Source organism: Pelobates fuscus, chromosome 6, assembly GCF_036172605.1.
Source record: "Pelobates fuscus isolate aPelFus1 chromosome 6, aPelFus1.pri, whole genome shotgun sequence".
NCBI lineage: Eukaryota > Metazoa > Chordata > Amphibia > Anura > Pelobatidae > Pelobates > Pelobates fuscus.
In genome coordinates this window covers 6360256-6386548 of record NC_086322.1, presented here as the reverse complement: position 1 = coordinate 6386548, position 26293 = coordinate 6360256, and the positions used below count along the sequence as shown (strand labels likewise).

At 43.7% G+C, this 26293-nt stretch overlaps 1 protein-coding gene across 1 annotated transcript in view; it reads right to left on the bottom strand.

The window, feature by feature from the left end:
• The window catches only part of LOC134615256 (vomeronasal type-2 receptor 116-like), a 137068-nt gene that overhangs the window by 23847 nt on the left and 86928 nt on the right, over window positions 1-26293 (bottom strand). The window contains exon 5 of the mRNA XM_063459744.1: window positions 1003-1126. Coding sequence (XP_063315814.1) covers window positions 1003-1126 — 124 coding nt within the window. The remainder of the gene's footprint in view (window positions 1-1002; window positions 1127-26293) is intronic.

Below are 26293 nucleotides of genomic sequence, written 5' to 3'. Positions count from 1 at the left end.
CCTTTCCCTGAATCGTTTGCATGGACAATATTTGGATATTCAATGAAATTTGGTCAACCAAATTATCTTTCTTTTTTTTGCTGAATTTATTTTGCTGAAGTGAAATTTCTCACCATGTCCAAGTCTAGCTGTAAAGAAGACTCTCTCATTAAAGGACCACTCTAGTGCCAGGAAAGCATACTCGTTTTCCTGGCAATAGAGTGCCCTGAGGGTGCCCCCACCCTCAGGGCCCCCCTCCCGCCCGGATCTGGAAAGGGGAAAGTGGTTAAATCTTACCTTTTCCAGCGCTGGGCGGAGAGCTCTCCTCCTGCTCTCCTCCTCCGATCCGCCTCTTCTCCTCCCCGTCGGCTGAATGCGCACGCGCGGCAAGAGCTGCGCGCGCATTCAGCCGGTCACATAGGAAAGCATTCATAATGCTTTCCTATGGACGCTTGCGTGCTCTCACTGTGATTTTCACAGTGAGAATCACGCAAGCGCCTCTAGTGGCTGTCAGTGAGACAGCCACTAGAGGAAAAAGGGGAAGGCTTAACTAATTGATAAACATAGCAGTTTCTCTGAAACTGCTATGTTTATAAAACAATTAGTTAACCCTAGCTGGACCTGGCACCCAGACCACTTCATTAAGCTGAAGTGGTCTGGGTGCCTAGAGTGGTCCTTTAAGCATGAATACATTTAATAAGCCAGTCTTTTTGGCATAAGATGCACACATCTGGTGCAGTGTTCTGCAAAACATTATTTTGTGTGAAAAGGTTTGAGCATGCAAAAATATATCATATTAATAAAGCCAAAACCAAGCAAATGCATTAACACTGTTTTGGGGCCCTTTAAATTCCATGTTTTATGTAACTATATTATATCTGTATATTTGTGTTTGCTGGAGAGTATTAGTAATAGTTAGACATGTGACTTGAAAAAAAATATCTAAATCGTGTTCAATGTCATTGTCTCTAATATTGGTTAATCACATCTATTCCCAATGTAACCCAATAACATGTACTATACCGGTAATATTGGAGATTTCTCCCTCTGAACATTGGACACAGTCAAAACAGCAAGAATGGATTCCAGGTTTGGGGATTTTCCTGCTTCCAGGTAAACAATTCTCTGAACATTGAGATCTTGGCATCTAAAGAGAAACATAGGGACCTGGTCATGTAACAGAATATATCTAATAGAGGCGTACCTAAGTTACAGGGCACCTGGGGTGGAAAAGTATTTTGCACACACCCCCTCCCCGAACGGTAAAAATAAATTTACCCCAACCTTCTCTTTTTAGGAAATTACATGGACATATGGACATTCATATACACATACATATTCACATATTCTTACATGTGTGTACACGTTGTGACAGAGTGTTGAGGATGGTGGTCAAGGGTGTATATCTGGCACCCAGACTTTTGCGCAGCCACTATCCTGACATATGGTTAAGCACATGCAGCCCCAGGGAAAGTTAAGGTTAACTGTAGGTTTTTTTCTCTGTTGTTATTTGGGTCCGTGGGGTGGAGTATTCGGAAGAGCAGGGTTCTCCACCCTCTGTCAGAGTGGCTGTGGATGAGCCCAGCCCAGGTTTTCTGAGGAGTTCTGGCTCACTGCCTAACGAGGTCATTAGCCTCACCTGTAGGGACTGTGAGCAGCTATATAACTGCAGTTAACCCCTTAAGTCCGGAGGACGTAATATTACGTCCTGCAGGAACCGGCTCTAAACGCCGGCGGGCGTAATATTACGTCCTCGCCAGAATGGCCGCCCACGTGGCCGGCGCTAATCGCCCGCTGCAGATCGCGGTCGGGGGGGATGCCTGGCCCCCCAGGCAACCCCTCCTGTGGCCGGTGACCGCGATCTGCAGTCTCTGATCGCAGTGACAGGCTGTCACTGCGACCAGTATTAAGCATGTGTCAGCCGATTTAAAATCGGCTGACACATGCGGCCGGCGGCTTTCCCCTTCTGCAGATCGCGGTCGGGGGACTTACCTGGCCCCCCAGGCAGTCCCCCTGGGGTCAGTGACCGCGATCTGCGAAGTCTGATCGCAGTGACAGGCTGTCACTGCGATCTCAAAGCACTCTGATCGCAGTGACAGCCTGTCACTGCGATCAGTGTTACATGTGTCAGCCTATTGGCTGACACATGTAACTGGCACAGTGATCCCCCTGCAGATTGGAAGGGGGGAGTGCTTGTACCACCCAGGCACTCCCCCCTGTGGTCAATTACCCAATCTGCAGGAGGTGATCACAGTGACAGGCAGTCACTGTGATCACTGATCCTGTGTGTCAGCCAGTGATGTGAAATCACTGGCTGACACTGTCTCTGCCCCCTGTCCTGTAAAAAAAAAAAAATATTAGTTCAAAAAATAAATTAAAAAAATTAGTTACAAATAAAATATACTTAGATCATATGTATTATATATATATGATCTAAGTATATATATATATATACACATACACACACACACACACATTTACACATACACGACGTGTATTTAAATATTAATAAATATATATATATATATATATATTAATATCAAATTACACGTAGACTGATACTGATTAAATATATATATAATTATTGTTATATATATATTTATATATAATATAAAAAAATATATATGTAAATACGTAAAAAAATAAAATTAAAAAAATATTTAAAAATAAATAATTAAAAAATATATAGATGTGTTATTTCGTTCTAACTGTATTGTGATATTAATATATATATTTATATCAAAATACACGTAGAACAAAATAATATATATATCATAATATATATGTAACGGAGCTCCGTGTACCCCGACCGAGTACCCTCCGTTGATGGATGCTCCTAGCGCTCTCAGAGGACTCCAAGCACTGCAGACGACACCACAACCACCGCAGGCTCCACAACCACCGTAACTTAACTGGAGCCGCGCCGTCTTCCGTCCACCCTGGAATGAACCTTCAGCATTCAGGAACGTGTGGGGAAGATCTCTCCTCCTGGAGAGCGTATCCGGAACAAGCTCTTAAAAGAGCTAAGTGATTAAGAGCTCAGGGGAATATGCAGCGCATAGCAATCCCCAGTGTGATATAGCAGTTCCCTCCAATAACGAGACAAGGCTACGTATTGAGGGTCAGAAGAGGTCTGAGGACTGGAACACCCAGCCTGCTTTTTATTAGGATCAGGTACATACAGGACACTCCCAGGGGGAGGATGAAATTGACCAATCACATGCATGGTAACACCCCCACGTCTCCTCCCCTCAGATAAACACATAACCCAATTAAAATGTACATTATTTTACTCAAGTTCTGGATGTACCCCAAAAACAGGGGGTACAGCTTTAAATCTGGTATCCCCAAATAGCCCTTGTTCAGGGGAACAGTCTGTCCAAAAATCAGCCCATTCGGATGAATGGTTCGGGAGATACAGAGCTCCAAAGTTTTGACCGACCGCACAGACCAACTAGCCGAAAATAGTTCCATGAGTTTTGGCCTTGCGGTCGGTCTCCGTTCGCACGGTAAAATAGACGAAATTCTTGCCATCCATTCGCATCTTTGTGATCGCTAGAATCCCCATACTAAGTTAAGTATAACTACCGAACGGCCGGTCGTTCGGTAGTTTCCGTGCGTAGTTCTGGATGTCTGGATGTCTTAGCGGTATTCGCCTGTTTGCGCTTCCGATTTCAGTTCCATGCGTTCACAGGCAAACACCGCTGTTCGCACGCAAGATGGCCGCGAACACGTGTAAAAGTCCCGAAATGGCGGCCACCTATTCAGAGCACAAAGAATTCGTATGAAATCATGCGAACGGCTTGTATTCTCCAGTCATGGTATTCTCATGCAATATATTCGCCTAAATCCCCTGGCTGTTCGGTTATATTAGCAGTCCAGACCTACAGCATAGTTAAAGGGTTCAAGACAGCCTAATACAAATCCATATGCCCGAATACAGGGTCCACAGTGCAATATAGTCCAGGACCATAGTCGCAGGGGAGGAGGCAGGCAAGCAGGCCTCTCCAGGACAAAGTGGCGAAGGGCACTTCGTCACACATCTCCCCTTTGGGGGGAAGACTAACCAGGCACCTGACCTTCTGTCGGTCAGTGCCTCCGTTAGTCGATCCACCAACCCACAACAAACAGATGTCCGAGTAGCCCCCCCACAACATCAAAGTACAGGAACAGCCCACCCACAACACACAGTCACTGCACCTGGGTATTTGGCTGTAGTAATGAGGCCACATGCCGAGGGTACTTGAAGGGCAGAGGCCAACTGCACTCTGCCCAGATGCCAGCTCTTCTGCTGGGGTAGCCTGCATGACATCAGGCTCTGGACCAGGGACCAAGGTAGGGCAGAGGCCGACTGTACTCTGCCCAGCTGTCCGCTCGTCTGCTGGGATGCTGAGACCATAGTCCGGCTCAGTAGCCAAGGGAACATGGACGTCAGTAGGGGTTAACATCGCCTCTGTTAACCCTGGTGCCACGCTAGGAGTTAGCGGGGGAGGGGAATTTGTACTTACCCCCTCCTCCTGTTGTCTCGGTGAGAGCAGTTGGGGATCTGGACAGGTTGTCCAGCATCCCTGTAGGTCAGGCACAGAGACCACGGTCCCATCTGCGCCGTCTGGAGGATTGGTGTCTCCCCTTGTTAGGGTAAGCTGCCGCTGGGGAGAGGGGGTGCTGTGTTCCTTTCCCGGACACACAGGCTGCCGCTGGAGAGGGAGACCGCCTGTCTCCACTCCCGTAACATTGTCCTGTTGCTGTAGAGCCAACTGTCTCGGCTCTCTGCAGGACACACTGCTGCTGGGGGGGAAGGACGGCACCTTCGGCCCCCTGGGGTACACACTGTCGCTGGGGAGGGCGACCGCCTGTCTCCGCTCCCTTACCATTGTCCTGTTGCTGTAGAGAGGGACCAACTGTCTCGGCTCTCTGTAGGACACACTGCTGCTGGGGGGGAAGGACGACACCTTCAGCCCCCTGTAACTCACGCTGTTGTTGGGGCGCAGGGACGGAACACTTTGCCCTCACTGCCCGATATTCTGCTTCCATCTGCAGATACTCCGCCAGTTCTCTCCTCACTCTTGGTACAAGTTCCTCTGTTAGGAGGGGCCCGTAGACAGCCAACCGCCGCTTCAGCATAGCGTCAAACCGTACGTGACTATACCAATATTCCAGTTTTGCTTGGTGTTCCCAGGATGCTGTTCCTCGCACTAGGGAAGCCATCCTGTTGTAGCCAGGGGCGCTGCCCAATGGCTAGCGTTGCCCTCAATTGTAACTCCAAACGTTACCAGTGTCTCTGAGCTGCTTCTCCTCGCACTAGGACGCGATCCCACTGCTGCCACCAATGTAACGGAGCTCCGTGTACCCCGACCGAGTACCCTCCGTTGATGGATGCTCCTAGCGCTCTCAGAGGACTCCAAGCACTGCAGACGACACCACAACCACCGCAGGCTCCACAACCGCCGTAACTTAACTGGAGCCGCGCCGTCTTCCGTCCACCCTGGAATGAACCTTCAGCATTCAGGAACGTGTGGGGAAGATCTCTCCTCCTGGAGAGCGTATCCGGAACAAGCTCTTAAAAGAGCTAAGTGATTAAGAGCTCAGGGGAATATGCAGCGCATAGCAATCCCCAGTGTGATATAGCAGTTCCCTCCAATAACGAGACAAGGCTACGTATTGAGGGTCAGAAGAGGTCTGAGGACTGGAACACCCAGCCTGCTTTTTATTAGGATCAGGTACATACAGGACACTCCCAGGGGGAGGATGAAATTGACCAATCACATGCATGGTAACACCCCCACGTCTCCTCCCCTCAGATAAACACATAACCCAATTAAAATGTACATTATTTTACTCAAGTTCTGGATGTACCCCAAAAACAGGGGGTACAGCTTTAAATCTGGTATCCCCAAATAGCCCTTGTTCAGGGGAACAGTCTGTCCAAAAATCAGCCCATTCGGATGAATGGTTCGGGAGATACAGAGCTCCAAAGTTTTGACCGACCGCACAGACCAACTAGCCGAAAATAGTTCCATGAGTTTTGGCCTTGCGGTCGGTCTCCGTTCGCACGGTAAAATAGACGAAATTCTTGCCATCCATTCGCATCTTTGTGATCGCTAGAATCCCCATACTAAGTTAAGTATAACTACCGAACGGCCGGTCGTTCGGTAGTTTCCGTGCGTAGTTCTGGATGTCTGGAGGTCTTAGCGGTATTCGCCTGTTTGCGCTTCCGATTTCAGTTCCATGCGTTCACAGGCAAACACCGCTGTTCGCACGCAAGATGGCCGCGAACACGTGTAAAAGTCCCGAAATGGCGGCCACCTATTCAGAGCACAAAGAATTCGTATGAAATCATGCGAACGGCTTGTATTCTCCAGTCATGGTATTCTCATGCAATATATTCGCCTAAATCCCCTGGCTGTTCGGTTATATTAGCAGTCCAGACCTACAGCATAGTTAAAGGGTTCAAGACAGCCTAATACAAATCCATATGCCCGAATACAGGGTCCACAGTGCAATATAGTCCAGGACCATAGTCGCAGGGGAGGAGGCAGGCAAGCAGGCCTCTCCAGGACAAAGTGGCGAAGGGCACTTCGTCACACAAACAAAATAATATATATATCATAATATATATATCTATATACATAAATATATACGTATATATCACTATATATATACCTATATATAAATAAAAATATTAAAAAAAAATTATATATATATATATATACGTATATATACACATATGTATATATATACATATATTAATTCTACACATATATTTATGTAATAATTTGACATAATTAGGTATCCTAATTAATTACAATTAGCGGGACCTGCCTGACAACCCATGCCGAAAGTATAGGGAATTTAATTTGCTAGCACTATATTTAACCCTATAACTTTCCAAGACACCATAAAACCTGTACATGGGGGGTACTGTTTTACTCGGGAGACTTTGCTGAACACAGATATTAGTGTTTCAAAACAGTAAAATGTATTACAACGATGATATCGCCAGTAAAAGTGACGTTTTCTGCATTTTTCACGCACAAACAGCACTTACACGGACGATATTATTGCTGCAATACTTTTTACTGTTTTGAAATACAAATATTTGTGTTGAGCGAAGTCTCCCGAGTACAACAGTACCCCACATGTACAGGTTTTATGGTGTTTTCAAAAGTTACAGCGTCAAATATAAGGCTTGTGTTTCATTTTTTTCACATTAAAATTCGCCAGATTGCTTACGTTGCCTTTGTGACCCTATGGTAGCCCAAGAATGAAAATTACCCCTATGATGGCATACCATTTGCAATAGTAGACAACCCAAGGTATTGCAAATGGGGTTTGTCCAGACTTTTTTAGTAGCCACTTAGTCACAAACACTGGCCAAATTGGCGTTTTTTGCATTTTTCACACACAAACAAATACTAACGCTAACTTTGGCCAGTGTTTGTGACCAAATGGCTACTAAAAAAGACTGGACATACCCCATTTGCAATACCTTGGGTTGTCTACTATTGCAAATGGTATGCCATTATGGGTGTAAATGTAATTCCTGGGCTACTATACAGTCTCAAAGGCAACGTAACCAATCTGGCGAATTTCAATTTCAAATGTAACGTGCTATATTTGACCCTGTAACTTCCCAAAACACCATAAAACCTGTACATAGGGGGTACTGTTTTACACGTGAGACATCGCTGAATACAAATATGTGTATTGTATTGCAGTAAAAGCAAACAGTATTTTGACATCCACAGTTAAAATGTCACATAGAACAAAAAAAAATTAAAAAATTCTTTTTTTCTCCCATTTTTTTATAAATTTTTTATATTAAATTATGTTCAATACCTAAATATTTGATGTTAAATGAAAGCCCTGTTTCCCTTGAATAAAATGATATAATAAGGGGGGGTGCATTTAATATGAAAGAGGTGAATTACGGTTGGACAGACATATAGCGTAAATGCCAGGTTTTGTTTACGTTTTGTTCTGTTCACAACTTGTACATTTGGCTGCGGTGTTAAGGGGTTAAAGCAGGGTGGAGTGAGGGAAGTGTTTTGAGGAGAAAGAAGGTTTGCTGATAGTTGTATCCTGTTGTATCCTGTTGTATCCTGTTGTATCCTGTTGTATCCTGTTGTATCCTGTTGCATCCTGTTGTATCCTGTTGTATCCTGTTGTATCCTGTTGTATCTTACCAACAGATAATAAACAGGACAGAGGCCTTTGAAACTGGACTTTGTCTTGGCCTGGCTTCCTTACCCTAGAGGGCTGTGCAGTTGCCAAAAGATATATATACACACATATGTTAATGTACATACACAAACACAGTCAGACATACACACACAGTGACTTAAATATACACACACACACACAGATGCATGCATACATACACATTGATATACACACATGGACACACATACACAACTACCCACATTGACATGCATACACTCAGACTAATACACAAACACACAGACACATAAACACCACACAGACACACACACACAGACACACAAAAAACATACATAGATTTATATGTACACATATACAGAGACACATGCATTGATACACATATAAATAAACTCCTACACCAAAACACTTGGACACATAAACACACAGACAGACTCACAAACCTATACACACAGACATATTGATTCACATACAAACTCATAATTGCATCCACACAAAATTTTAATTTTTAATCGATAAGTAAATAGTATTAAACTAATAAAATGGTGGGAATTGTTGGTGCTTGTCTAATATAAATATGACTCCAAACCAGAGTCTCTTCTTTCTGGACATAAAATGAGTACTGTATTGGAAAAGGATTTAAGGAAGCAGTGCCTTCAGAGTGTACTCAGATCTGTATGGTAAGGTGATATGGTGATAGCTTTAAAAACACTAACATGTTTCTCCTACAAAGAGGCTTTCTCAAAGTGTTGCAGGAGAAATGCGTTAGTGCTTTTAAAGCTGTTTCATGCTACTGATTTTTTTTTTTTGTCTCCAATAAAGATAGCCCATTTATGCTATTGGAGCCTCTGAGCCTATCCTTTTATTCTATTTTATTTTATTTTTTTAAATTTTTTTTTAAATATATAATTCCTTTCTACTCTCTCCAACACCCCCACTGGAGGACTCAAGGAGTGATATCCTTGGTGGAGATCATACCACCTACACTTGCATATATTGAGCAATATCCCATTTGCTCTTCACTTGTGAGTATACCTCCATCTTTTATCATTTTATTCTGTATCATCCAGAGAGCACTATTTTGTGTTTCTATGCTCTTTTTTTATATATCACCAACTATTTGAAATCCGGCCCACTGCTATTGGAAAGGAGACATACCCTACTATCTCTGGAGACCCCCTTTTGATGACATTCAAGGATCATCTACATATCCATAGACGTGGATTATACCGTCTAGGTGCACATATCTGGAGCTGAGTATAAGCTCCAAAAAATTGTAAGTGCAATTCCTTTTTCTTTATTTACCAGCACTTAAGATCCTAACATACTACACTATATCTGTGTCTTTTTCCTTCCCTCCTCCAAGTCACTCGGAGCTGGGAATTCCATAACAGGAACACTGCTCCCCGATCCTACTATTTGCACAAATCGTACCACCAGAAAAGAAGAGACTCTGTTTTTTGGGAATTTACAGCAGACACATACTATAATTACAAGTACTGATAATCCACCCACCCCTCTATAAATTTTGTTTAGATAAGTCAAGGAAAACGCATATAAAATCCAAAATATAGCATGATCTTAACTTAAATGTTAAATGTAAAATGTATTGTGCTCAACAATGTACTAAATTATATATTTTGTCTTTTGTTAAATAGTTTATGACACCCAGAAAATATTAAAAAAAATAACTTAAAGAAATTAAATATGTTATAACCCATGGATACTCCAAGAGACTTCATATAATTTCATATAAAAAAGCTTACTCACAAATATAGAAAAGATGTTCAAACCAACAGTGCTTTAAAACAGCCTCGGATAATTAGCTGGCATTCCAAGTGTTCCACTCTTCCAGAAATTGGCATAAAATGGCAGAATAGAATTCACCAATTTATTGAATTGCAACAGAAAATATATAAAAGCCTCTTTCCTCCATTTTTCACAAATCTGCTGAGCAATCTTATTTGAAAACAGCTCGGCTCAGAAAACAGCCCCATAAAACAGCTCAGAAACTTGCCAGTATCTTCCGTGCTCATCTGGTGGTCAGCCACAGACTGACACTCAGTAACTTCCTGGAGTTGTATAATTGCGATGACATGTTTCATTGTCCAATCAGCTTCTTCAGATCGCTTGACTAGGTGTACCATTCTGTTGTATTTTAAACATTCAATGCCCACCCATCAATGAGTGCTCAGAGCCACAACATAATAATCGTGTGCCTTCCTTAACACACATTTTCAACTGCTCTCTCTCTCTTCTGGCATTGCTGCCCTTAAACATGCTGCTGTAGTACCCATCTTAAAAGATAATAAAAAATGTAAAATCTCTTGACCTATCCTCCCCTTCTAACTATCGTCCCATATCCCTGCTCCCTTTTTCCTCTAAGCTTCTGGAAAGACTTGTCTTTAGCTGACTGGCTTGTTTGACCCTCTTCAGTCTGGCTTCTGCCTTCTCCAGTCTACTGAGACTGTTCTATCAGAGTTACTAACAAACTAATCACAGCTAAATCCAAAGGCTGCTACTCCATCCAAATTTTTCTGGACGTCTCTGCTACCTTTGACACCGTTGATCATGCTCTCCTTCTTCAAATTTCAATCAGTCGGTCTGTGTGACTCTGTCCACTTGTGGTTTTCCTTCTCTCTCTCCCAGCTCTCATTCAGTGTCTCTTTTTCTAATGATACCTCCTCCCTTCATCCTGTCTCTGTTGGAGTCTCCCAAGACTCTGTCCTTGGTCCCCTTTTATATTCTCTTCATACTGTCTCTCTTGGCAAACGTATTACCTCATTTGGGGTCCAATACCACCTGTACGCTGATGACACCCAGATATACCTATCCTCCGTGTACCTCTCCCCTGCCATTCTGCAATGGGTCACTGCTTGCTTTTCCTCAATCTCTGATTGGATGTCCTCCTGACTTCTGAAAATCTCTCTAAAACCATTTTTTTTCTTTCCTTCTACTAATATTGATCATCCTCTCTCGCTCTCCCTTCAAGTTGGTGGTACCCACATCAGCCCATCTATGCAAGCTGTCTGTTTTGGAATTATATTTGGGTCTGGCCCCACATTTGAGCCTCACATCCAGTCTGTTACCAAATCCTGTAGAGTTCACCTTGAAAACATAGCCCACTTCCACCCCTTTCTTACGCAAGATGCTACTAAGGAGCTTGTCCATGCTTTAGTAATCTCTCTCCTATATGGTCTTCCCAGAAGTCATATTGCTCCGCTACAGTATGAAATGAATGCTGCCGCCAGACTTATTTTCCTCTTCTGTCGCTCCTCTCACACCTCTTCCCTCTGTCAGTCCTTACATTGGCTTCCTGTATCCTATAGGAGTCAATTCAAATTACTAACCCACACCTATAAAGCATTGACCAATTCTAGCCCCTCCCATATCTCCTCACAGATCCATAGGTATGCCCCTTCTCGGTTTCTCTGCTCTGCCCATGACCTTCTCCTGTCTGTTTATAACCCTATTAACTATATACAGAGCGCAAGTGCTACTGTCGTGAGTGCAAAAAGAAAATTAAACAAAAAGCAATGGGCTGATACTTCTTTTCGGTGCTGAAACACAGTAATTAAATGATCCACGCTATAAGGGATAGAAGCTTTATCCCACAATCCGAGTCTCCAGGTGGCAACTTTATATCACTAAGGGGGGAGCTATGAAACAAATATCTACTCGTAATTGTCTGTATGAGCTACAGCAGAGTGGGCAATCCCAGGAACCAAGAAGGGGAATTGTAAAAAAGAACCGACTCCTGTAGCTGTAAATATATACATTCATTATTATAAAATAGAGGAATCCAGTGCAGTGGACCTAAAGCTGTGAGAATGAGAGTGTGAGAACATAGGGGCTCGGAGTGAGCCACATTTGCTGGCACTGTGAACATGCCATCAACATTCAATAGTAGATGGGGGAGGGGTAATATGTTTTCTGATGCCTTTATACATTTAATAAATGATCTCTATAGTGTCCCTTTAAGATTATACAGACTTATTGGGGTATAAACATACTTTTTACTCCTGTTTTATTGATTTATACAGTAAAATGCGTTGTTACAATTTGTGTGTCTTCCTTCTTAGTTTCTATTTTGTTTCTCTGATCTTGAAACAAGTGCTATTAGCTGATTACATTTTAAAAAGGATAAAACTCTGACCTCATTCCGTTTGCTCTTCCATGTTAGTGTAGTTGGGTTAATGAAAAATTGTTGATCATCCAGAGCATGAGGATCGACATATCCAACCTGATCATAAACCATTGTATTATTATTCAATATCTTCCAATTCATGATATTATACATTGTGACATATTCTCCATTTTCATTAAAAAACTCCTTTTTGATAGATCCATATGAGTATGTTAATCTCCTCAAATAGTGGTGTAGCTTTCAGATGGAAGGAATAATGTTTAATTATAGCTCATTTCTGGGCAATTTTAGAATAGCAATAAATTATAACATTTCAATATCCCTCTTATATTTAATAAGAACTGAATAAGAAAACTTAATGAAGTAGGTGGAGTTTATAAATATAAGTTAATGTCATACTCTGAATCCAATCAAATTTTGGTGTCACACCATGTGATTTATAGAACACATTAGGGTTTAGGGTTGGACTTTGGGCATAGTATTTGGCTGATTTTTTGATGGGCTTAAGTCCGTATATGAGGGAGGAGTCTTAACATGTTACCTAGAAATGTCCCTGTTATTGGGAGTCTGTGGACCTACATTAGGATTATAATTTTGATTCAATAATATCACAGAACAGTTGAAAACCATAAGTGTGGTTATGACTGAAAAATAAACTAAAACATGAGGGAGGCATGCCAGGGAGATTTATGATAGATGTCAGTGTGTCTAAGAAGGGCGAGCGTTCAAGAGAAATGGGGAAGGGGGCTAAAGCCATGGCATCTGTCTTTTCACATTTGTTTTACAAGGTTTACATTTCTAACATCTCTAATTGACAAGTATTATCGACTTATGAATGACTTATAAATTAAGTGTTTGGCCCTCCCAGTGATCAGCTATACAGATTTTAGCCACTAACAGGAAGTTTATAATTACTGCCCATTCTGGGATTGAAGCCAGTTTGGGAATTAGATGGAGCAGGTGGCACTCCAGGAAAAAGAGTATTCATTTGGTTTTAATGGTTCTAAGTTGGGTTTCACCTGTTTCCAATAAGTGAGGATTTTGGGCCAGTAAAGGAGGAGACTATATATATATTTTTTCAATTCTTTATTTTTTTATGGTGCAAAGTGAAAAACACAGGCAAATGATGCATTGCCAGGTTGCCAGTGTGTCGGTTTGCCTATGCTAACAGGTTTATGCAGGTCTTCTAGGCCAGCATGGTTGACTCTGGAAAATATCCAAGCAAATGCAGACTGCTCCCATACAACTGCCCATCTCTATGCTGGAGCTTCACTCGTGTTCCCAGAGTGCTCTGACTCAGTGTCAGTATGCCTGCTTTCTTCCTCCTGACATGTTGTTGCGGCCTTCACCGCCTCATGCGTGTTGCTTGACATTGGTCCACCTTCACAATATCCAGAGTATCTGAGAGGTGTCTGGGTGTCTTGTAGGACAGGTGTGCGTCGTGCAGCCCTCAATCTCCTTCATAATGCAGCAAATATAACGTCCAGGCAGTCCAGAAGAGATAATGTCCCCCCATCAAAAACAGGAACAGGTGTTGTCCGCCATCTTAGGTATTGTGGAGGTCTTAACTTAAGGTTAAGCTGCTGAAGGGGTTTTAACCGTGCCACAGGAGGGGGACCCTAAGGGTGGGGGCACCCTCAGGGCACTATAGTGTCAGGAAAACCGCTTTGTTTTCCTAACCCTATAGTGATCATTTAAAAGAAGAAAAACTACCTCAAAAAGAGGACAAAGTATTAAATTAGAATAAAGTATTAGAAAATTGGGCAGACTAGATTGGCCAAACGGTTCTTATCTGCCATCACATTCTTCTATGTTTCTATGTTTAAGTGAATATGTGAAAGTCTGTCCCCACTACCCTCCCACATCTCCAACATGCAGAGGATGTTGTATTATAGATAATGGAAAGTTTCTGGGAGACCATTGCATCAATGGTTTGCAAAATGCTTCCCATGTAGTTTGCTGCACACAGTATAGTTATTCTTTCAATTGCGCCTAGGTCTCTCTCTCATCTTATCATGTTAGTGTCACATATCCTTCGTGTCCATGTGGCAAAAACTGAGATAATTACCTTCCGAAGATCTCAAGGGGAGTGCCACTCAGCAGTCTTGCCACGATGCCTGGCTTGTGCAGCATGTTGGTGCATGCCGCTGCACGGTAAAGACGACCTTGACGTGCGGGTGACGTCACGCAAAAGACGCACACGTGTGTTTTGGCATCAACTGCTAAGTACAGCCAATCGGATTTGCAAGAGGGTTATTTCCTGATTTCTGGTACCCTTGACTTTTGGCTTTTCCTTATCGCTGTGTCTCGACCTCGGCTAGTTTTCTGACTATTCTTAAAGAAGCTTTAACCAACAATATTATTGATATTAACATCTACAAGTTCCTTTTTCAAGAACATCCCAAGACCCCGACTTTTTACTTTCTTCCGAAAGTACATAAGTCCAAAACAAATCCACCTGGAAGGCCCATAATAAGTGGGATTGACTCCCTCACATGCAAATTATCCCAATTCATTGACAACTCATTGCAAAAATATGCCGAAGCGGCTATGTCCTATTTGAAGGACACGAAACATCTATTACAAGAACTAGAGTGGCATAAAGACTACATCTGGATAACGCTAGATGTGAGTTCATTATACTCAGTGATAGATCACAATCAAGGGTTAGAAGCAGTGAGAAAGCAACTTGAGGGAGATGAAACCTTAGATTCCACTTTTAGGTCTTTTCAACTTGATGCTATCAGGTTTATCCTGACACATAATTTCTTCATGTTAAATGATGAGTTTTTTCTGCAGATCAAGGGTACGACTATGGGCACCAGGTTTGCCCCTAGTTATGCCAACATCTTTATGGACAGTTGGGAACGGACTTTCGTCTGGACAGACAGTCCATTTGGGGCAAACCTGGTGCTCTGGCGCCGTTACATCGATGACATCCTTGTTATCTGGAAAGGGTCTGATGAACAACTAGAGGACTTTTTTCATATCTCAACAACATCAACACGCTCTCATTGGTATTCACACCGGTTTTTAATCCCCTAACTATAGACTTTTTGGATTTGACAATTTTCATCGAAGATTCAAAAATTAGAACCAAAAACTTTTTTAAGCCTACAGACATAAACAGTTTCATCCAATCAGATAGTGGACACCATCCCAAATGGCTTGCAGGAATTCCAAAAAGCCAGTATACGAGATTGAGACGGAACTGTTCTAATGAGGAATTATATGTAGAGCAAGTAGACCTTTTGACTAAAAAGTTTGTGAAAAAGGGTTATAAGAAAAAACAATTAGAACTAGAGGCTCAAAGGATTACAAATATTAATAGAGGGGACCTTTTGATCGATAAACCCAAATCATTAATGAAATTAAAAAATCCTTTTGAATATTCATTTAACACACAATACAATTCTAAAGCCTTTTCAATCAACAAAATAATTAAGAAGCATTGGTCTATCTTGCAACATGACGAATTCTTGGGATGTCAACTGCCAGACATGCCCAAGATCATATATAGAAAAGGAAGGAATTTATCAACCTATCTTAGACCCAGCCTATTCCAACCATCAAATAAAAATGGGGCGAAAAATAGTAGAAAGGGATTTTACACCTGTGGAAAATGTAAAGCATGTAGACTTATGCCCTGTCATGTACAAGGCTTTAAAAGTACAACAACTGGAGAGGAATTTAAAATTAAAGGATGTGTTACATGTCTATCTACCATCGTAGTATACCTCCTTATGTGTGGATGCGGGGCCCAATATGTGGGGAGAACAGGACGGAAAGCGAAGGTACGCTTTTTGGAACACCTAAATAATATTAGGAAAGGCATTCAGAACCATTCAGTTCCCACACATTGTAATTCATGTCCCAAATTTAAAGTGTGTAATTTATCATGGACAATTATTGAACAGGTGAATCTAGATGCAAGAGGAGGGGATATTACCATCAAACTTAGACAAAGGGAGGGATTCTGGATCCACAGACTTAAAACCCTTCAACCATTAGGTTTGAATGTGGAGTTTGATTTAATTTGCTTTTTTATAATTTTTATTCCTTTTATTCTCATTTTTCATTCCATTTTTTATTTTATTTTTTATTCCATTTTTCATTTTTCATTTTCATTTTATTTTCTATTTTATTTGGTCTTATTTTTTTGTTAGTCTTGAGTGATCCAGAATCCTTCCCTTTATTCACTTTCACATATTTTCCCTTGTTAACTCTTGTCACTCCTTTATCACCCTTTCTGCTACCCTTGGTTCATACCCCCAAGAAATTAAAAATTAATAATCATTAATATCAAATTAATATAAAATTGATGATGTACAATAATATAGGTATTAAACCACTATATAATAGGAATGATGTATAGATACCCTATATTTGTATAGGTTTACACCTTATACCTTATGTTCTATTTTGATCTTTCATGAATATATATGAGGAAATGGCTTAGGAGTAATACTGTTTAGAATATATAGAGAACAAGCTATTAATGTAATATAATCTGATTTTATTTTGTTTTATATGCTTTGAACCCCGGGGACTTTATGGTTCCTGTGAGGTTCTTGGGTGAATGAAGTGGAACGCATTTGGGTTCCAGCGATATATAGGACTTCCGCATGGCTGACAAGAGCGAAGACACTTCCGGGTTGGTGGAACGCATATGCGTTCCACTGACACTTTCCGGAACTCCTTATATGGAAAGTGGGAACGGACTTTCAAAGCACAGCTGATCGGAATCAGCCGATGGAGCAAATTAGACCGAAAAACCGGCAGGAACCCTTATAAAAAGAAGATGGTGTCCACAGAAGGTTCAAAGCATTTCATCACTCCTGAGGAAGTCTGAGAGACAGACGAAACGCGTAGAGTGAGCTGTTTATTTGTTTTTGTATTTTATTTATTTTATTGTATACCTGTTTCTCCTGCTGGACATTTCTATGAGGATTACTATACTCTACAGCGATGGGACAAACAGACTTGTACTGATGGGCCTTTTTATATCTTTTACATTGTAAGTGCAAACATTAAAAGCTGATTTATACTTTACTACAGTGCTATACTATGCCAATTTCTTATTTTTTTCATGAAATACTCATCACCCCAATTGTGAGGAAGTCGTGAGGATCCATTTATTTGATGTGCCTGAAAATCACCTCAATTTTGTGAGTGCAATATATTAATAAGGGGCTATATATGTTCTTACGTTAATCCCCTATGAGCATATTTTCTTTTGCTTTATTGGTTTAGGTATATCCTGTTTTGTCTAAAGTTGTATTGAGGATTGAGAGGAATCCTTTTGCTATACCTATACCTAACAAAAAAGGAAGTAATTATCCATTTACGTTATCTTTGTACACTGCACCTGGGTGGTCTAAAATTAGTATTTTTGTGTTCTCGGGTATGTTAAGTCCGGCCATTCTAATGCCCGGTAAGACATTACCCTTAGCTCTTGGGTGTGATACTAGTTTGCATGCTGGATCAATATAATCCTGACATTATGACTAGGCCATAAATCCTGCAGATACGTGTCAGCCCATAGTAGCTTTTGAGAGAAAGCTAGAGGAGAATAATCAACATATGGATCAATTTTCCGAAGCTTTCTATATGCTACTAATACGTACATCTCATTTGCAGCCTGAGGTCCCTTCGGCAGTGTGACGAGAGCAATCTCGCCACATTGCATTGGAGAAGCCTGGTTGCCCGCCTGCTGCTTTTAGACTATGGCCCCATGTTGAAACGCTTGATTTTCCCCTGCAAAGACACGAAAGTGGGGTAATTCGGTGCTTGCCCTGTTTGAGCGGTGATACCCCAGATAGCTATGCCATGGAGCCCATTCGTATAATGAAAGACTATGGGAGACTTTAGCTCCATGGCAATTTAACTGTATGTGTGTGGTCTGAGCGCCATTCAATAATGTGCGCTCCAACTATATGCTGACCTAAGCTATCTCGGGATATGCTGCATGTATATGTTTTATGTAGTAATTGTAACATTGTGTAATTTTATGTCTTTTTGCAACCATGTGCTCAATGGAGTCTGCCTCTATCCCTGGATATAATTGGATTATTTTCCCATTGTCTTCAGGATAGAGGGCTCTGTAAAACCAGTTTGGGCCAGATAGACATGCTGCCAGCCAGGCCCCAAAAGATACTTTACTAACTTCTGAACCCCTGGTCTGATTCATGCCATTTTTTGATATGTTGTTCCCCCGAATGGATTGATTGTGAATATATACATTTATGTGAATGTGATGTATATTTTAGAAGTTATGAATATGCTGTAAAAATGTATTTTTTCCTGCCTGTGATAATTACATTTTCTATTGTATAAGATAATTGAATCACAGTCAGAAGGGAGGATTTTGTGTGGGCTGTAACCTCTGTTATTGGCTACTGTAGATAACGTGTGTGTCCCTCCCCTGCATGGGAGCAGGGCATAAAAGAAACTGTAGCTTGAATACATGTTGTTGTTGCTTCCAGTAAAGTCCAGACCACTGCTTGACCCTCAACACGGAGCCTTGTCTAGTTCTTGGGGGATTCACTGTATGCTGTTAGAGACTGATTGCCAGGAGAGTAAGCCGCTTGGGAGCTTTTCTTGTTCGTCTGCTAGCAACTATTCGTGAGGTTCCAGTTCGTGAGTTTGGAGTGCTACCTTATTCCCTTGTATTCAATTCGGGAGTTTGGTGTTCTGCAGTAGCTGTGCCTGTCTCTGAAAGGGGATTATCGCCTAAGCGGATTTTAACCCCTTGTGTGCAGAAATGGTCCGTTACAGGCAGGTACACCCCCACATAGTCTACCTACACCCATCGTATATAGGGCACCTACTATCTCCCTATCTTCACCCTATCTTGAGTACCATTTTGAAGCCTCACCTGGGTCTTTCCCCATTGATAGAGCTAAAATTGGATACTTAATGAACCAACTACACTTAGCATGGGCCAATCTATTATGGATTGCCCATAATTAACAGGAATTCCTTGCATAATTCAAATTAACGTTTGAACCATTGGGAAGGGAGAGCAATGCCTCCACTGCCCAAATGCGTATCATGCAAGGGAACCGTCTGTCTCAGATTGTCATAGAATTCCGTACCTTGGCTTCTGAGGTAGACTGGACCAATAAAGGATTAATCACTGCATTCTCAGAGGGATTATCCAAAGCTATTCTTGATGAGATTACAGCCAAAGAACTACCAGGGAGCTTAAATGAATACATTACGTACGTGATGCATGTAGATAATCGACTTAGGAACATGGAGATAACTAGCAATAGAACCAGATGTATGAATATGTCATTGGAGCCTCGTTTCTTTAGTCCTGTTGTTTCTGGCCCTCCTGTGCAGTCTGAAACTGAACCTATGCAGTTAGGGGTTATGAGATGGTCAGAAGCAGAAAGACAGTTTACGAAAAAAGAGGGCTTTTGCTTATACTGTGGCAAGAAAGGACATATGAGAAATGCTTGTCCCATACATCTGGAAGACTTGCACACCTAAGGGGACCGGTCTTAGGTGTGAGGGATATGTCCCCTGGTACTACCCAAAGTAGATTTCTCCTTAATATTACTACTTTATGGGGGGTCGTGGCTGACGGCCGTGGAGAGCAGTCGCATGGTGTGAGAGCTCCTGGTCGTACAGGACCTCTAAGCCTGAAAAAAAAAGCAATCTGCTCTAAAAACATACCTACAGAAGAACACCTGGCCCATAGACCTTGCTGCAATGGCCCCTGCCAAACAAATGAAAATAACAGACCCGATCCACCATGCAAAAAAAGATAGAGCGCGGACCACACAAGATGGCGGCGAAGGGCCCGTGCTATCACAAACATCAGACTCATCACATGAGCCTGAAAATTAGGCAAATAGCTGTACTGATGCCCCGGTTACAGAAAGAAAATTATTTACCATGCTGCAGGACTTCAGGGTCACTCTGCAAATGGATCTTCGACAGGCAACAAATTATATCAAAAAAGAAATATCAGGGAGAGAGGACAAATAGCTTGGAGGCCAAACAAGATGAACTGTGCTCAGCGCATTATATGTTGGCGGCAACTGTACAGAGCTTGAGTGAAGAGCACATGTTCCTGAAGAAAAAAATGGCAGACATAGAGGACCGCTCGAGGCGCAACAATGTCAGGTTCTGAGGGATTCCGGAGACCGTGACAAATGACCACCTCGTGGAATACATAATGTCACTATGCAAGACCCTGGCTCCGACAATACAGGAACAAGAGTGGCTTATGGACCGGGTGCATTGCCTGCTGAGGCCCCAGAGACTCGCTCAAGATACGCCACAAGATACAGCAGTGCGTTTTCACTACTTTAAGACCAAAGATGCATTACTCATGGCGGCAAGAAAAACATCAGCATTGCCTGCATCCTACGAAAAAGTCCAACTATATGCTGACCTTTCTGCTATGACCATGAGCAGGAGGCGAGAGTTTGTAACGGTCACGAAGACGCTGCAAAATAATAATATACAATATCGCTGGGGATACCCGACAAAGCTCATCATCTGGAGAAACGTGAGAACACACACCGCAAGTGAACCAGAGATGGGCATGCGGCTACTCAAGGAATGGGGCCTATTTCCAGTGAGATCACCGGACAGAGCACCAGCAGAGTCGCCAAAACACCCGTAGAAAGAATGGCAGATGGCGGGATCACCCACCCAGAACTAACACATCTTAAAGGACCCTCTCAACAAAGACACAGCCGCATGCCATAAAGGGACTGTTTTGCACAACCATTCGCACAACTGAACTGATAGGGCGTTGTGAGTATATATGTTTATGCACACATGTTCACTCCTATGTCCCAAGGCAAGGGTCAGCTGAGAGGGATAAGACTGAGCACACAATGGATGGGCAAACACAGGAGCCAGGGGGCACAAGGGTAAAGCTGAGGCTCCGGCCACGGGGTCATAGGGCCGCGCAGGTTAAAAAGTAGAACCAACTAGAGAACGAGATGTTTAAATCAATTTATGGCTGCCCATCTAAATATAGTATCTTTAGGGGGAGTACAGTCGCTTTCACTAAGGCAGGGTGCTCAGGAATTTGGGGCAGAAATATAAAGTCATGATTGAGGTCGTATGCGCCTTGCTTTCACCGTCAGTCCCTTAGATTGAGGATTGGGACGGGACAAATTACTCGACTCATGTCTCACCCAGGAAGAGCGCTGAGAATGCAAATGGCGCTTTGTATATACTTACTTTTTTTTATATCCCAAGTTTCCCCCATTGTTTTCTCCCCTTTGGGCAACACCAACATGCCATGTACTACGAATGCACCCAAAACTGCATGCCACACATAAGCAGGTTCCCCAGGAAAATGCATGGCTGATGAATTAAAATTCCTAACCCTAAATGTGAAAGGTCTCAATAGCCCCCTTAAGCGTAGGCTGGCAGTGCAGGAAATTGTCAGATCTAAAGCAGCGATAGTATGTCTGCAGGAGACACACTTCTGTATCCGAAACCCACCTAGATTTAATGTTAAACAGTATGCCCAGAGTTACCATGCTTTATCCCCAACTAAATCTAGTGGAGTAGCCATATACTTCCACATTGACTGGGCGTTCTCCCTTTCCAATCAATACGCCAGGCGGTATGGGAGACTACTTATTTTGGCGGGATCGTTGAATGGTTTACAACTGACGGTGGTCTCACTGTATGCCCCAAATGACTCGAAGAAATCCTTCTTGAGTATGGCCTTCCGAACAATTGCACAACATAAAATGGGTCACACCATCATCTGTGGGGATTTTAACTGTACTCCCGATCCTTCCCTAGATATTAGAAGGGAAACCAGAAACCAGAATGCTGCCATTTGCATTAAGTGCACATATTGGACCGATTACATGGTCCGACAATGCCCCACAACTCACAACAATAAAAATCCCTTACCCAGCTAGGGGACGAGGCGCTTGGTGCTTCAATGAAGGCCTTCTAGATGTACCAAAGCACCTTCTCTAAGTACTGGCCCAGGCAATGGCATTTTTTTGAAAATCACGCAAACTGTCGCTTATAACCACCCAATGGTTAGCCCACAAGGCGGTTATAAGTGGGTGCATTATTCATATAGGGGCGAGGGCAAAAAAACAGCATGCAACTGAAAAAACACAACAACAACAAGAAATAGTCAAAGTAGAAGAGGCACACAAAAGCAAGACCACAAACCGCACGCACAACAATTTAATGGCACTTGAATCAACCCTTAGGTCCTTCCAGCTTATGGAAACCGAAAAAAGATGCGGTTCCTAAAACAAGCCTACTATGTGATGGGCAACAAGGCAGGAAAGCTTCTAGCCAAGAAAGTAAAACAAACTAAACTGCAATCGAAAATACCCTATATAATCTCGGAGCGAGGGGTCAAATTGGATAACCCCCAGGATATAGTCAACGAGCTAGCAAAGTATTATGCATCCCTATACCAATTAGACAGAGACCCTGACACACAAGTTGAACTGACGCACCTGTCACAGGCACAAAGCTCTTTCATGGAGGAACCTTTCTCAGAGGAGGAAGTAGCAGAGGCCATCAAATCCTTCCCCAAACACAAAGCCCTGTTTTTATTGCAACTAGTGATGTCGCGAACACGAAATTTTCGGTTCGCGAATGGGAACTTCCGCAAACGTTCGCGAACCAGCAAACCGGACGAACCTCCATTGACTTCAATGGGCAGGCGAATTTTAAAATCTACAGGGACTGTTTCTGGCCACAAAAGTAATGGAAAAGTTGTTTCGAGGGGACTAACACCTGGACTGTGGCATGCCGGAGGGGGATCCAAGGCAAAACTCCCATGGAAAATTACACAGTTGATGCAGAGTCTGGTTTTAATCCATAAAGGGCAGAAATCACCAAACCTTCTTAAATCGCAATGGATATGGATTGACACCTGACATATGACATATTGACACCTTGACATATGGATTGACACCTGTCCTCAGAGACCCTGATACACACTGACACAGAGCAGAATAGAGACTGTTCCCCCTACATAGGGTCACTTGGCAGATATGGATTGACACCTGTCCTCAGAGCCCATGATACACACTGACACAGAGCAGAATAGAGACTCTTCCCCCTACATAGGGTCACTTGGCAGATATGGCTTGACACCTGTCCTCAAAGCCCCTGATACACACTGACACAGAGCAGAATAGAGACTGTTACCCCTACATAGGGTCACTTGGCAGATATGGATTGACACAAGTCCTCAGAGACCATGATACACACTGACACAGAGCAGAATAGAGACTGTTCCCCCTACATAGGGTCACTTGGCAGATATGGATTTACACCTGTCCTCATGTCCTCAGAGCCCACGATACACACTGAAACAGAGCAGAATAGAGACTGTTCCTCCTACATAGGGTCAATTGGCAGATATGGATTGACACCTGTCCTCAAAGCCCCTGATACACACTGACACAGAGCAGAATAGGGACTGTTCCCCCTACATAGGGTCACTTGGCAGATATGGATTGAGACCTGTCCTCAGAGTCCATGATACACACTGACACAGAGCAGAATAGAGACTGTTCCCCCTACATAGGGTCACTTGGCAGATATGGATTGACACCTGTCCTCAAAGCCCCTGATACACACTGACACAGAGCAGAATAGAGACTGTTCCCCCTAAATAGGGTCACTTGGCAGATATGGATTGACACCTGTCCTCAAAGCCCCTGATACACACTGACACAGAGCAGAATAGGGACTGTTCCCCCTTCATAGAGTCACTTGGCAGATATGTATTGACACCTGTCCTCAAAGCCCCTGATACACACTGACACAGATCAGAATAGGGACTGTTCCCCCTACATAGGGTCACTTGGCAGTTATGGATTGACACCTGTCCTCAGAGCCCATGATACACACTGACACAGAGCAGAATAGAGACTGTTCTCCATACATAGGTTCACTTGGCAGATATGGCTTGACACCTGACCTCAGAGCCCCTGATACACACTGACACAGAGCAGAATATGGACTGTTCCCCCTACATAGGGTTACTTAGCAGGTATGGATTGACACCTGTCCTCAGACACCATGATACACACTGACACAGAGCAGAATAGAGACTGTTCCTCCTACATAGGGTCACTTGGCAGATATGGATTGACACCTGTCCTCAGAGACCATGATACACACTGACACAGAGCAGAATAGAGACTGTTCCCCCTACATAGGGTCAATTGGCAGATATGGATTGACACCTGTCCTCAAAGCCCCTGATACACACTGACACAGAGCAGAATAGGGACTGTTCCCCCTACATAGGGTCACTTGGCAGATATGGATTGACACCTGTCCTCAAAGCCCCTGATACACACTGACACAGAGCAGAATAGAGACTGTTGGGGGCGTGGCCTGGCGGCGGAACGAAATGGCCGCATAGAGACTGAGCTCCTCCGGCCCCACTCTACCACGCACTAATTACCAGCCACGGACACGGGAATGGGGAAGCACACCAAGGCGGGGAACACCCCCAGACCAACGGGGACCCGCCAGGTGAGCCAGACCGCTTCCATGCGGCAGTTCTTGGCCGCAGCGCCGGATCCACCATCCCAGGCACCGTCCGAGGCCTACACACCATCAGAGGCCTCCACGCCACACTCCCTCTCCCCAGGCCGTGATGAAGCCAGGGAAACCCCACCACCGGACTGGCTAGCCCTCCTGCAAGCACTACTCACACGGGCAGACCTTACCCAGGCCACCTCAGCCCTGCAGTCCTCCATCAGGGCAGACATACAGCTGATGAGAGCTGATATCCACGGCATAGCAGACCGCATGGCCCAGATAGAAGCAGACCATGACTCCCTCACTGCAGCACAGGCAGCCCATGCTGTAATCCAATATAAACAGAACACCCAAATGCAAGCAATGGCCAGACACATAGAAGATCTGGATAACACAGGCCGCTGACAAAACCTACGAATAAGGGGCCTACCAGAAGGGGAAGACTCACCCGCTCTTCTTAAAGGTACACTCACGGCTATATTCAACGAGCTCCTGAGTCGCCCCAAAGAAACCCCCATAGACTTCATCAGAGCACACAGGGCTTTGAGGCCCAGGGGTCCACCAGAAGCACCGCCTAGAGATGTGATCTGCTGCCTTGCACTTTATTCCCTGAAAGAAGATATCCTGCATGCAGCGCGCACAAGAGGTGACATCGACTTTGAAGGCCGACAACTACAACTATACCCAGACCTATGCCCAGCCACCTTGGGGTATCGCAGAGCACTGAAACCACTCACCAGGTTGCTTGTGTCCCAGAAAGTCCGATACCGCTGGACCTTCCCTACAGGCCTGATAGCCACCACTCAGCAAGGCCCTAGGCTGATCCGCACCCCACAGGACCTACAAGAACTGCCAGAGGAACTACACCTGCCTCCCGTCCACATGTCTTGGCCAGACCCGCTGGATTTCTACAACAGCCCACCCGTGCAGCAAGGAGTATCTCTCCCATCACAGCGCAGAAAACGGATGAGATTAGAGACTGTGAGACCGGCTGGAGCAACGTGCTAATGAACTTTCGAGACGAACCAACAAGCCGGGAGCTGCGCACTGAACTCGTAACTATGCATTGGGACACTATACACATAGGCCCACAACACTTTTGGGCCACATAATGCACCGCTACACTACCTTGCACTCCACATACCAGGGGAGGGGGGGTTACCCTGAAAAGGTTATTCGGGACAATCTGATTGCTCACCCTGAAGACGCACAAAAGACACACTGGGGACTTTATGTCTACTGAACACTTGCTTGGGTGGGGGATCCGGGGGGAGGGGGGGGGGGTGATGAAGAGGAAGATTGGGACCACGTATTGGGCCGCTAGGAGAAAGTGCCAGTGGGCACGTGGGAAGGCAAACCCGGAAAGATAGCCTGAGTAGCCCTAGCTAGGAAAAACAGTCAGGTCCCCAACCGAGTTCCCTCACCTTACAAGGCGACCTCAACTGAGAAGCATGAATGCCAGGGTAGGGG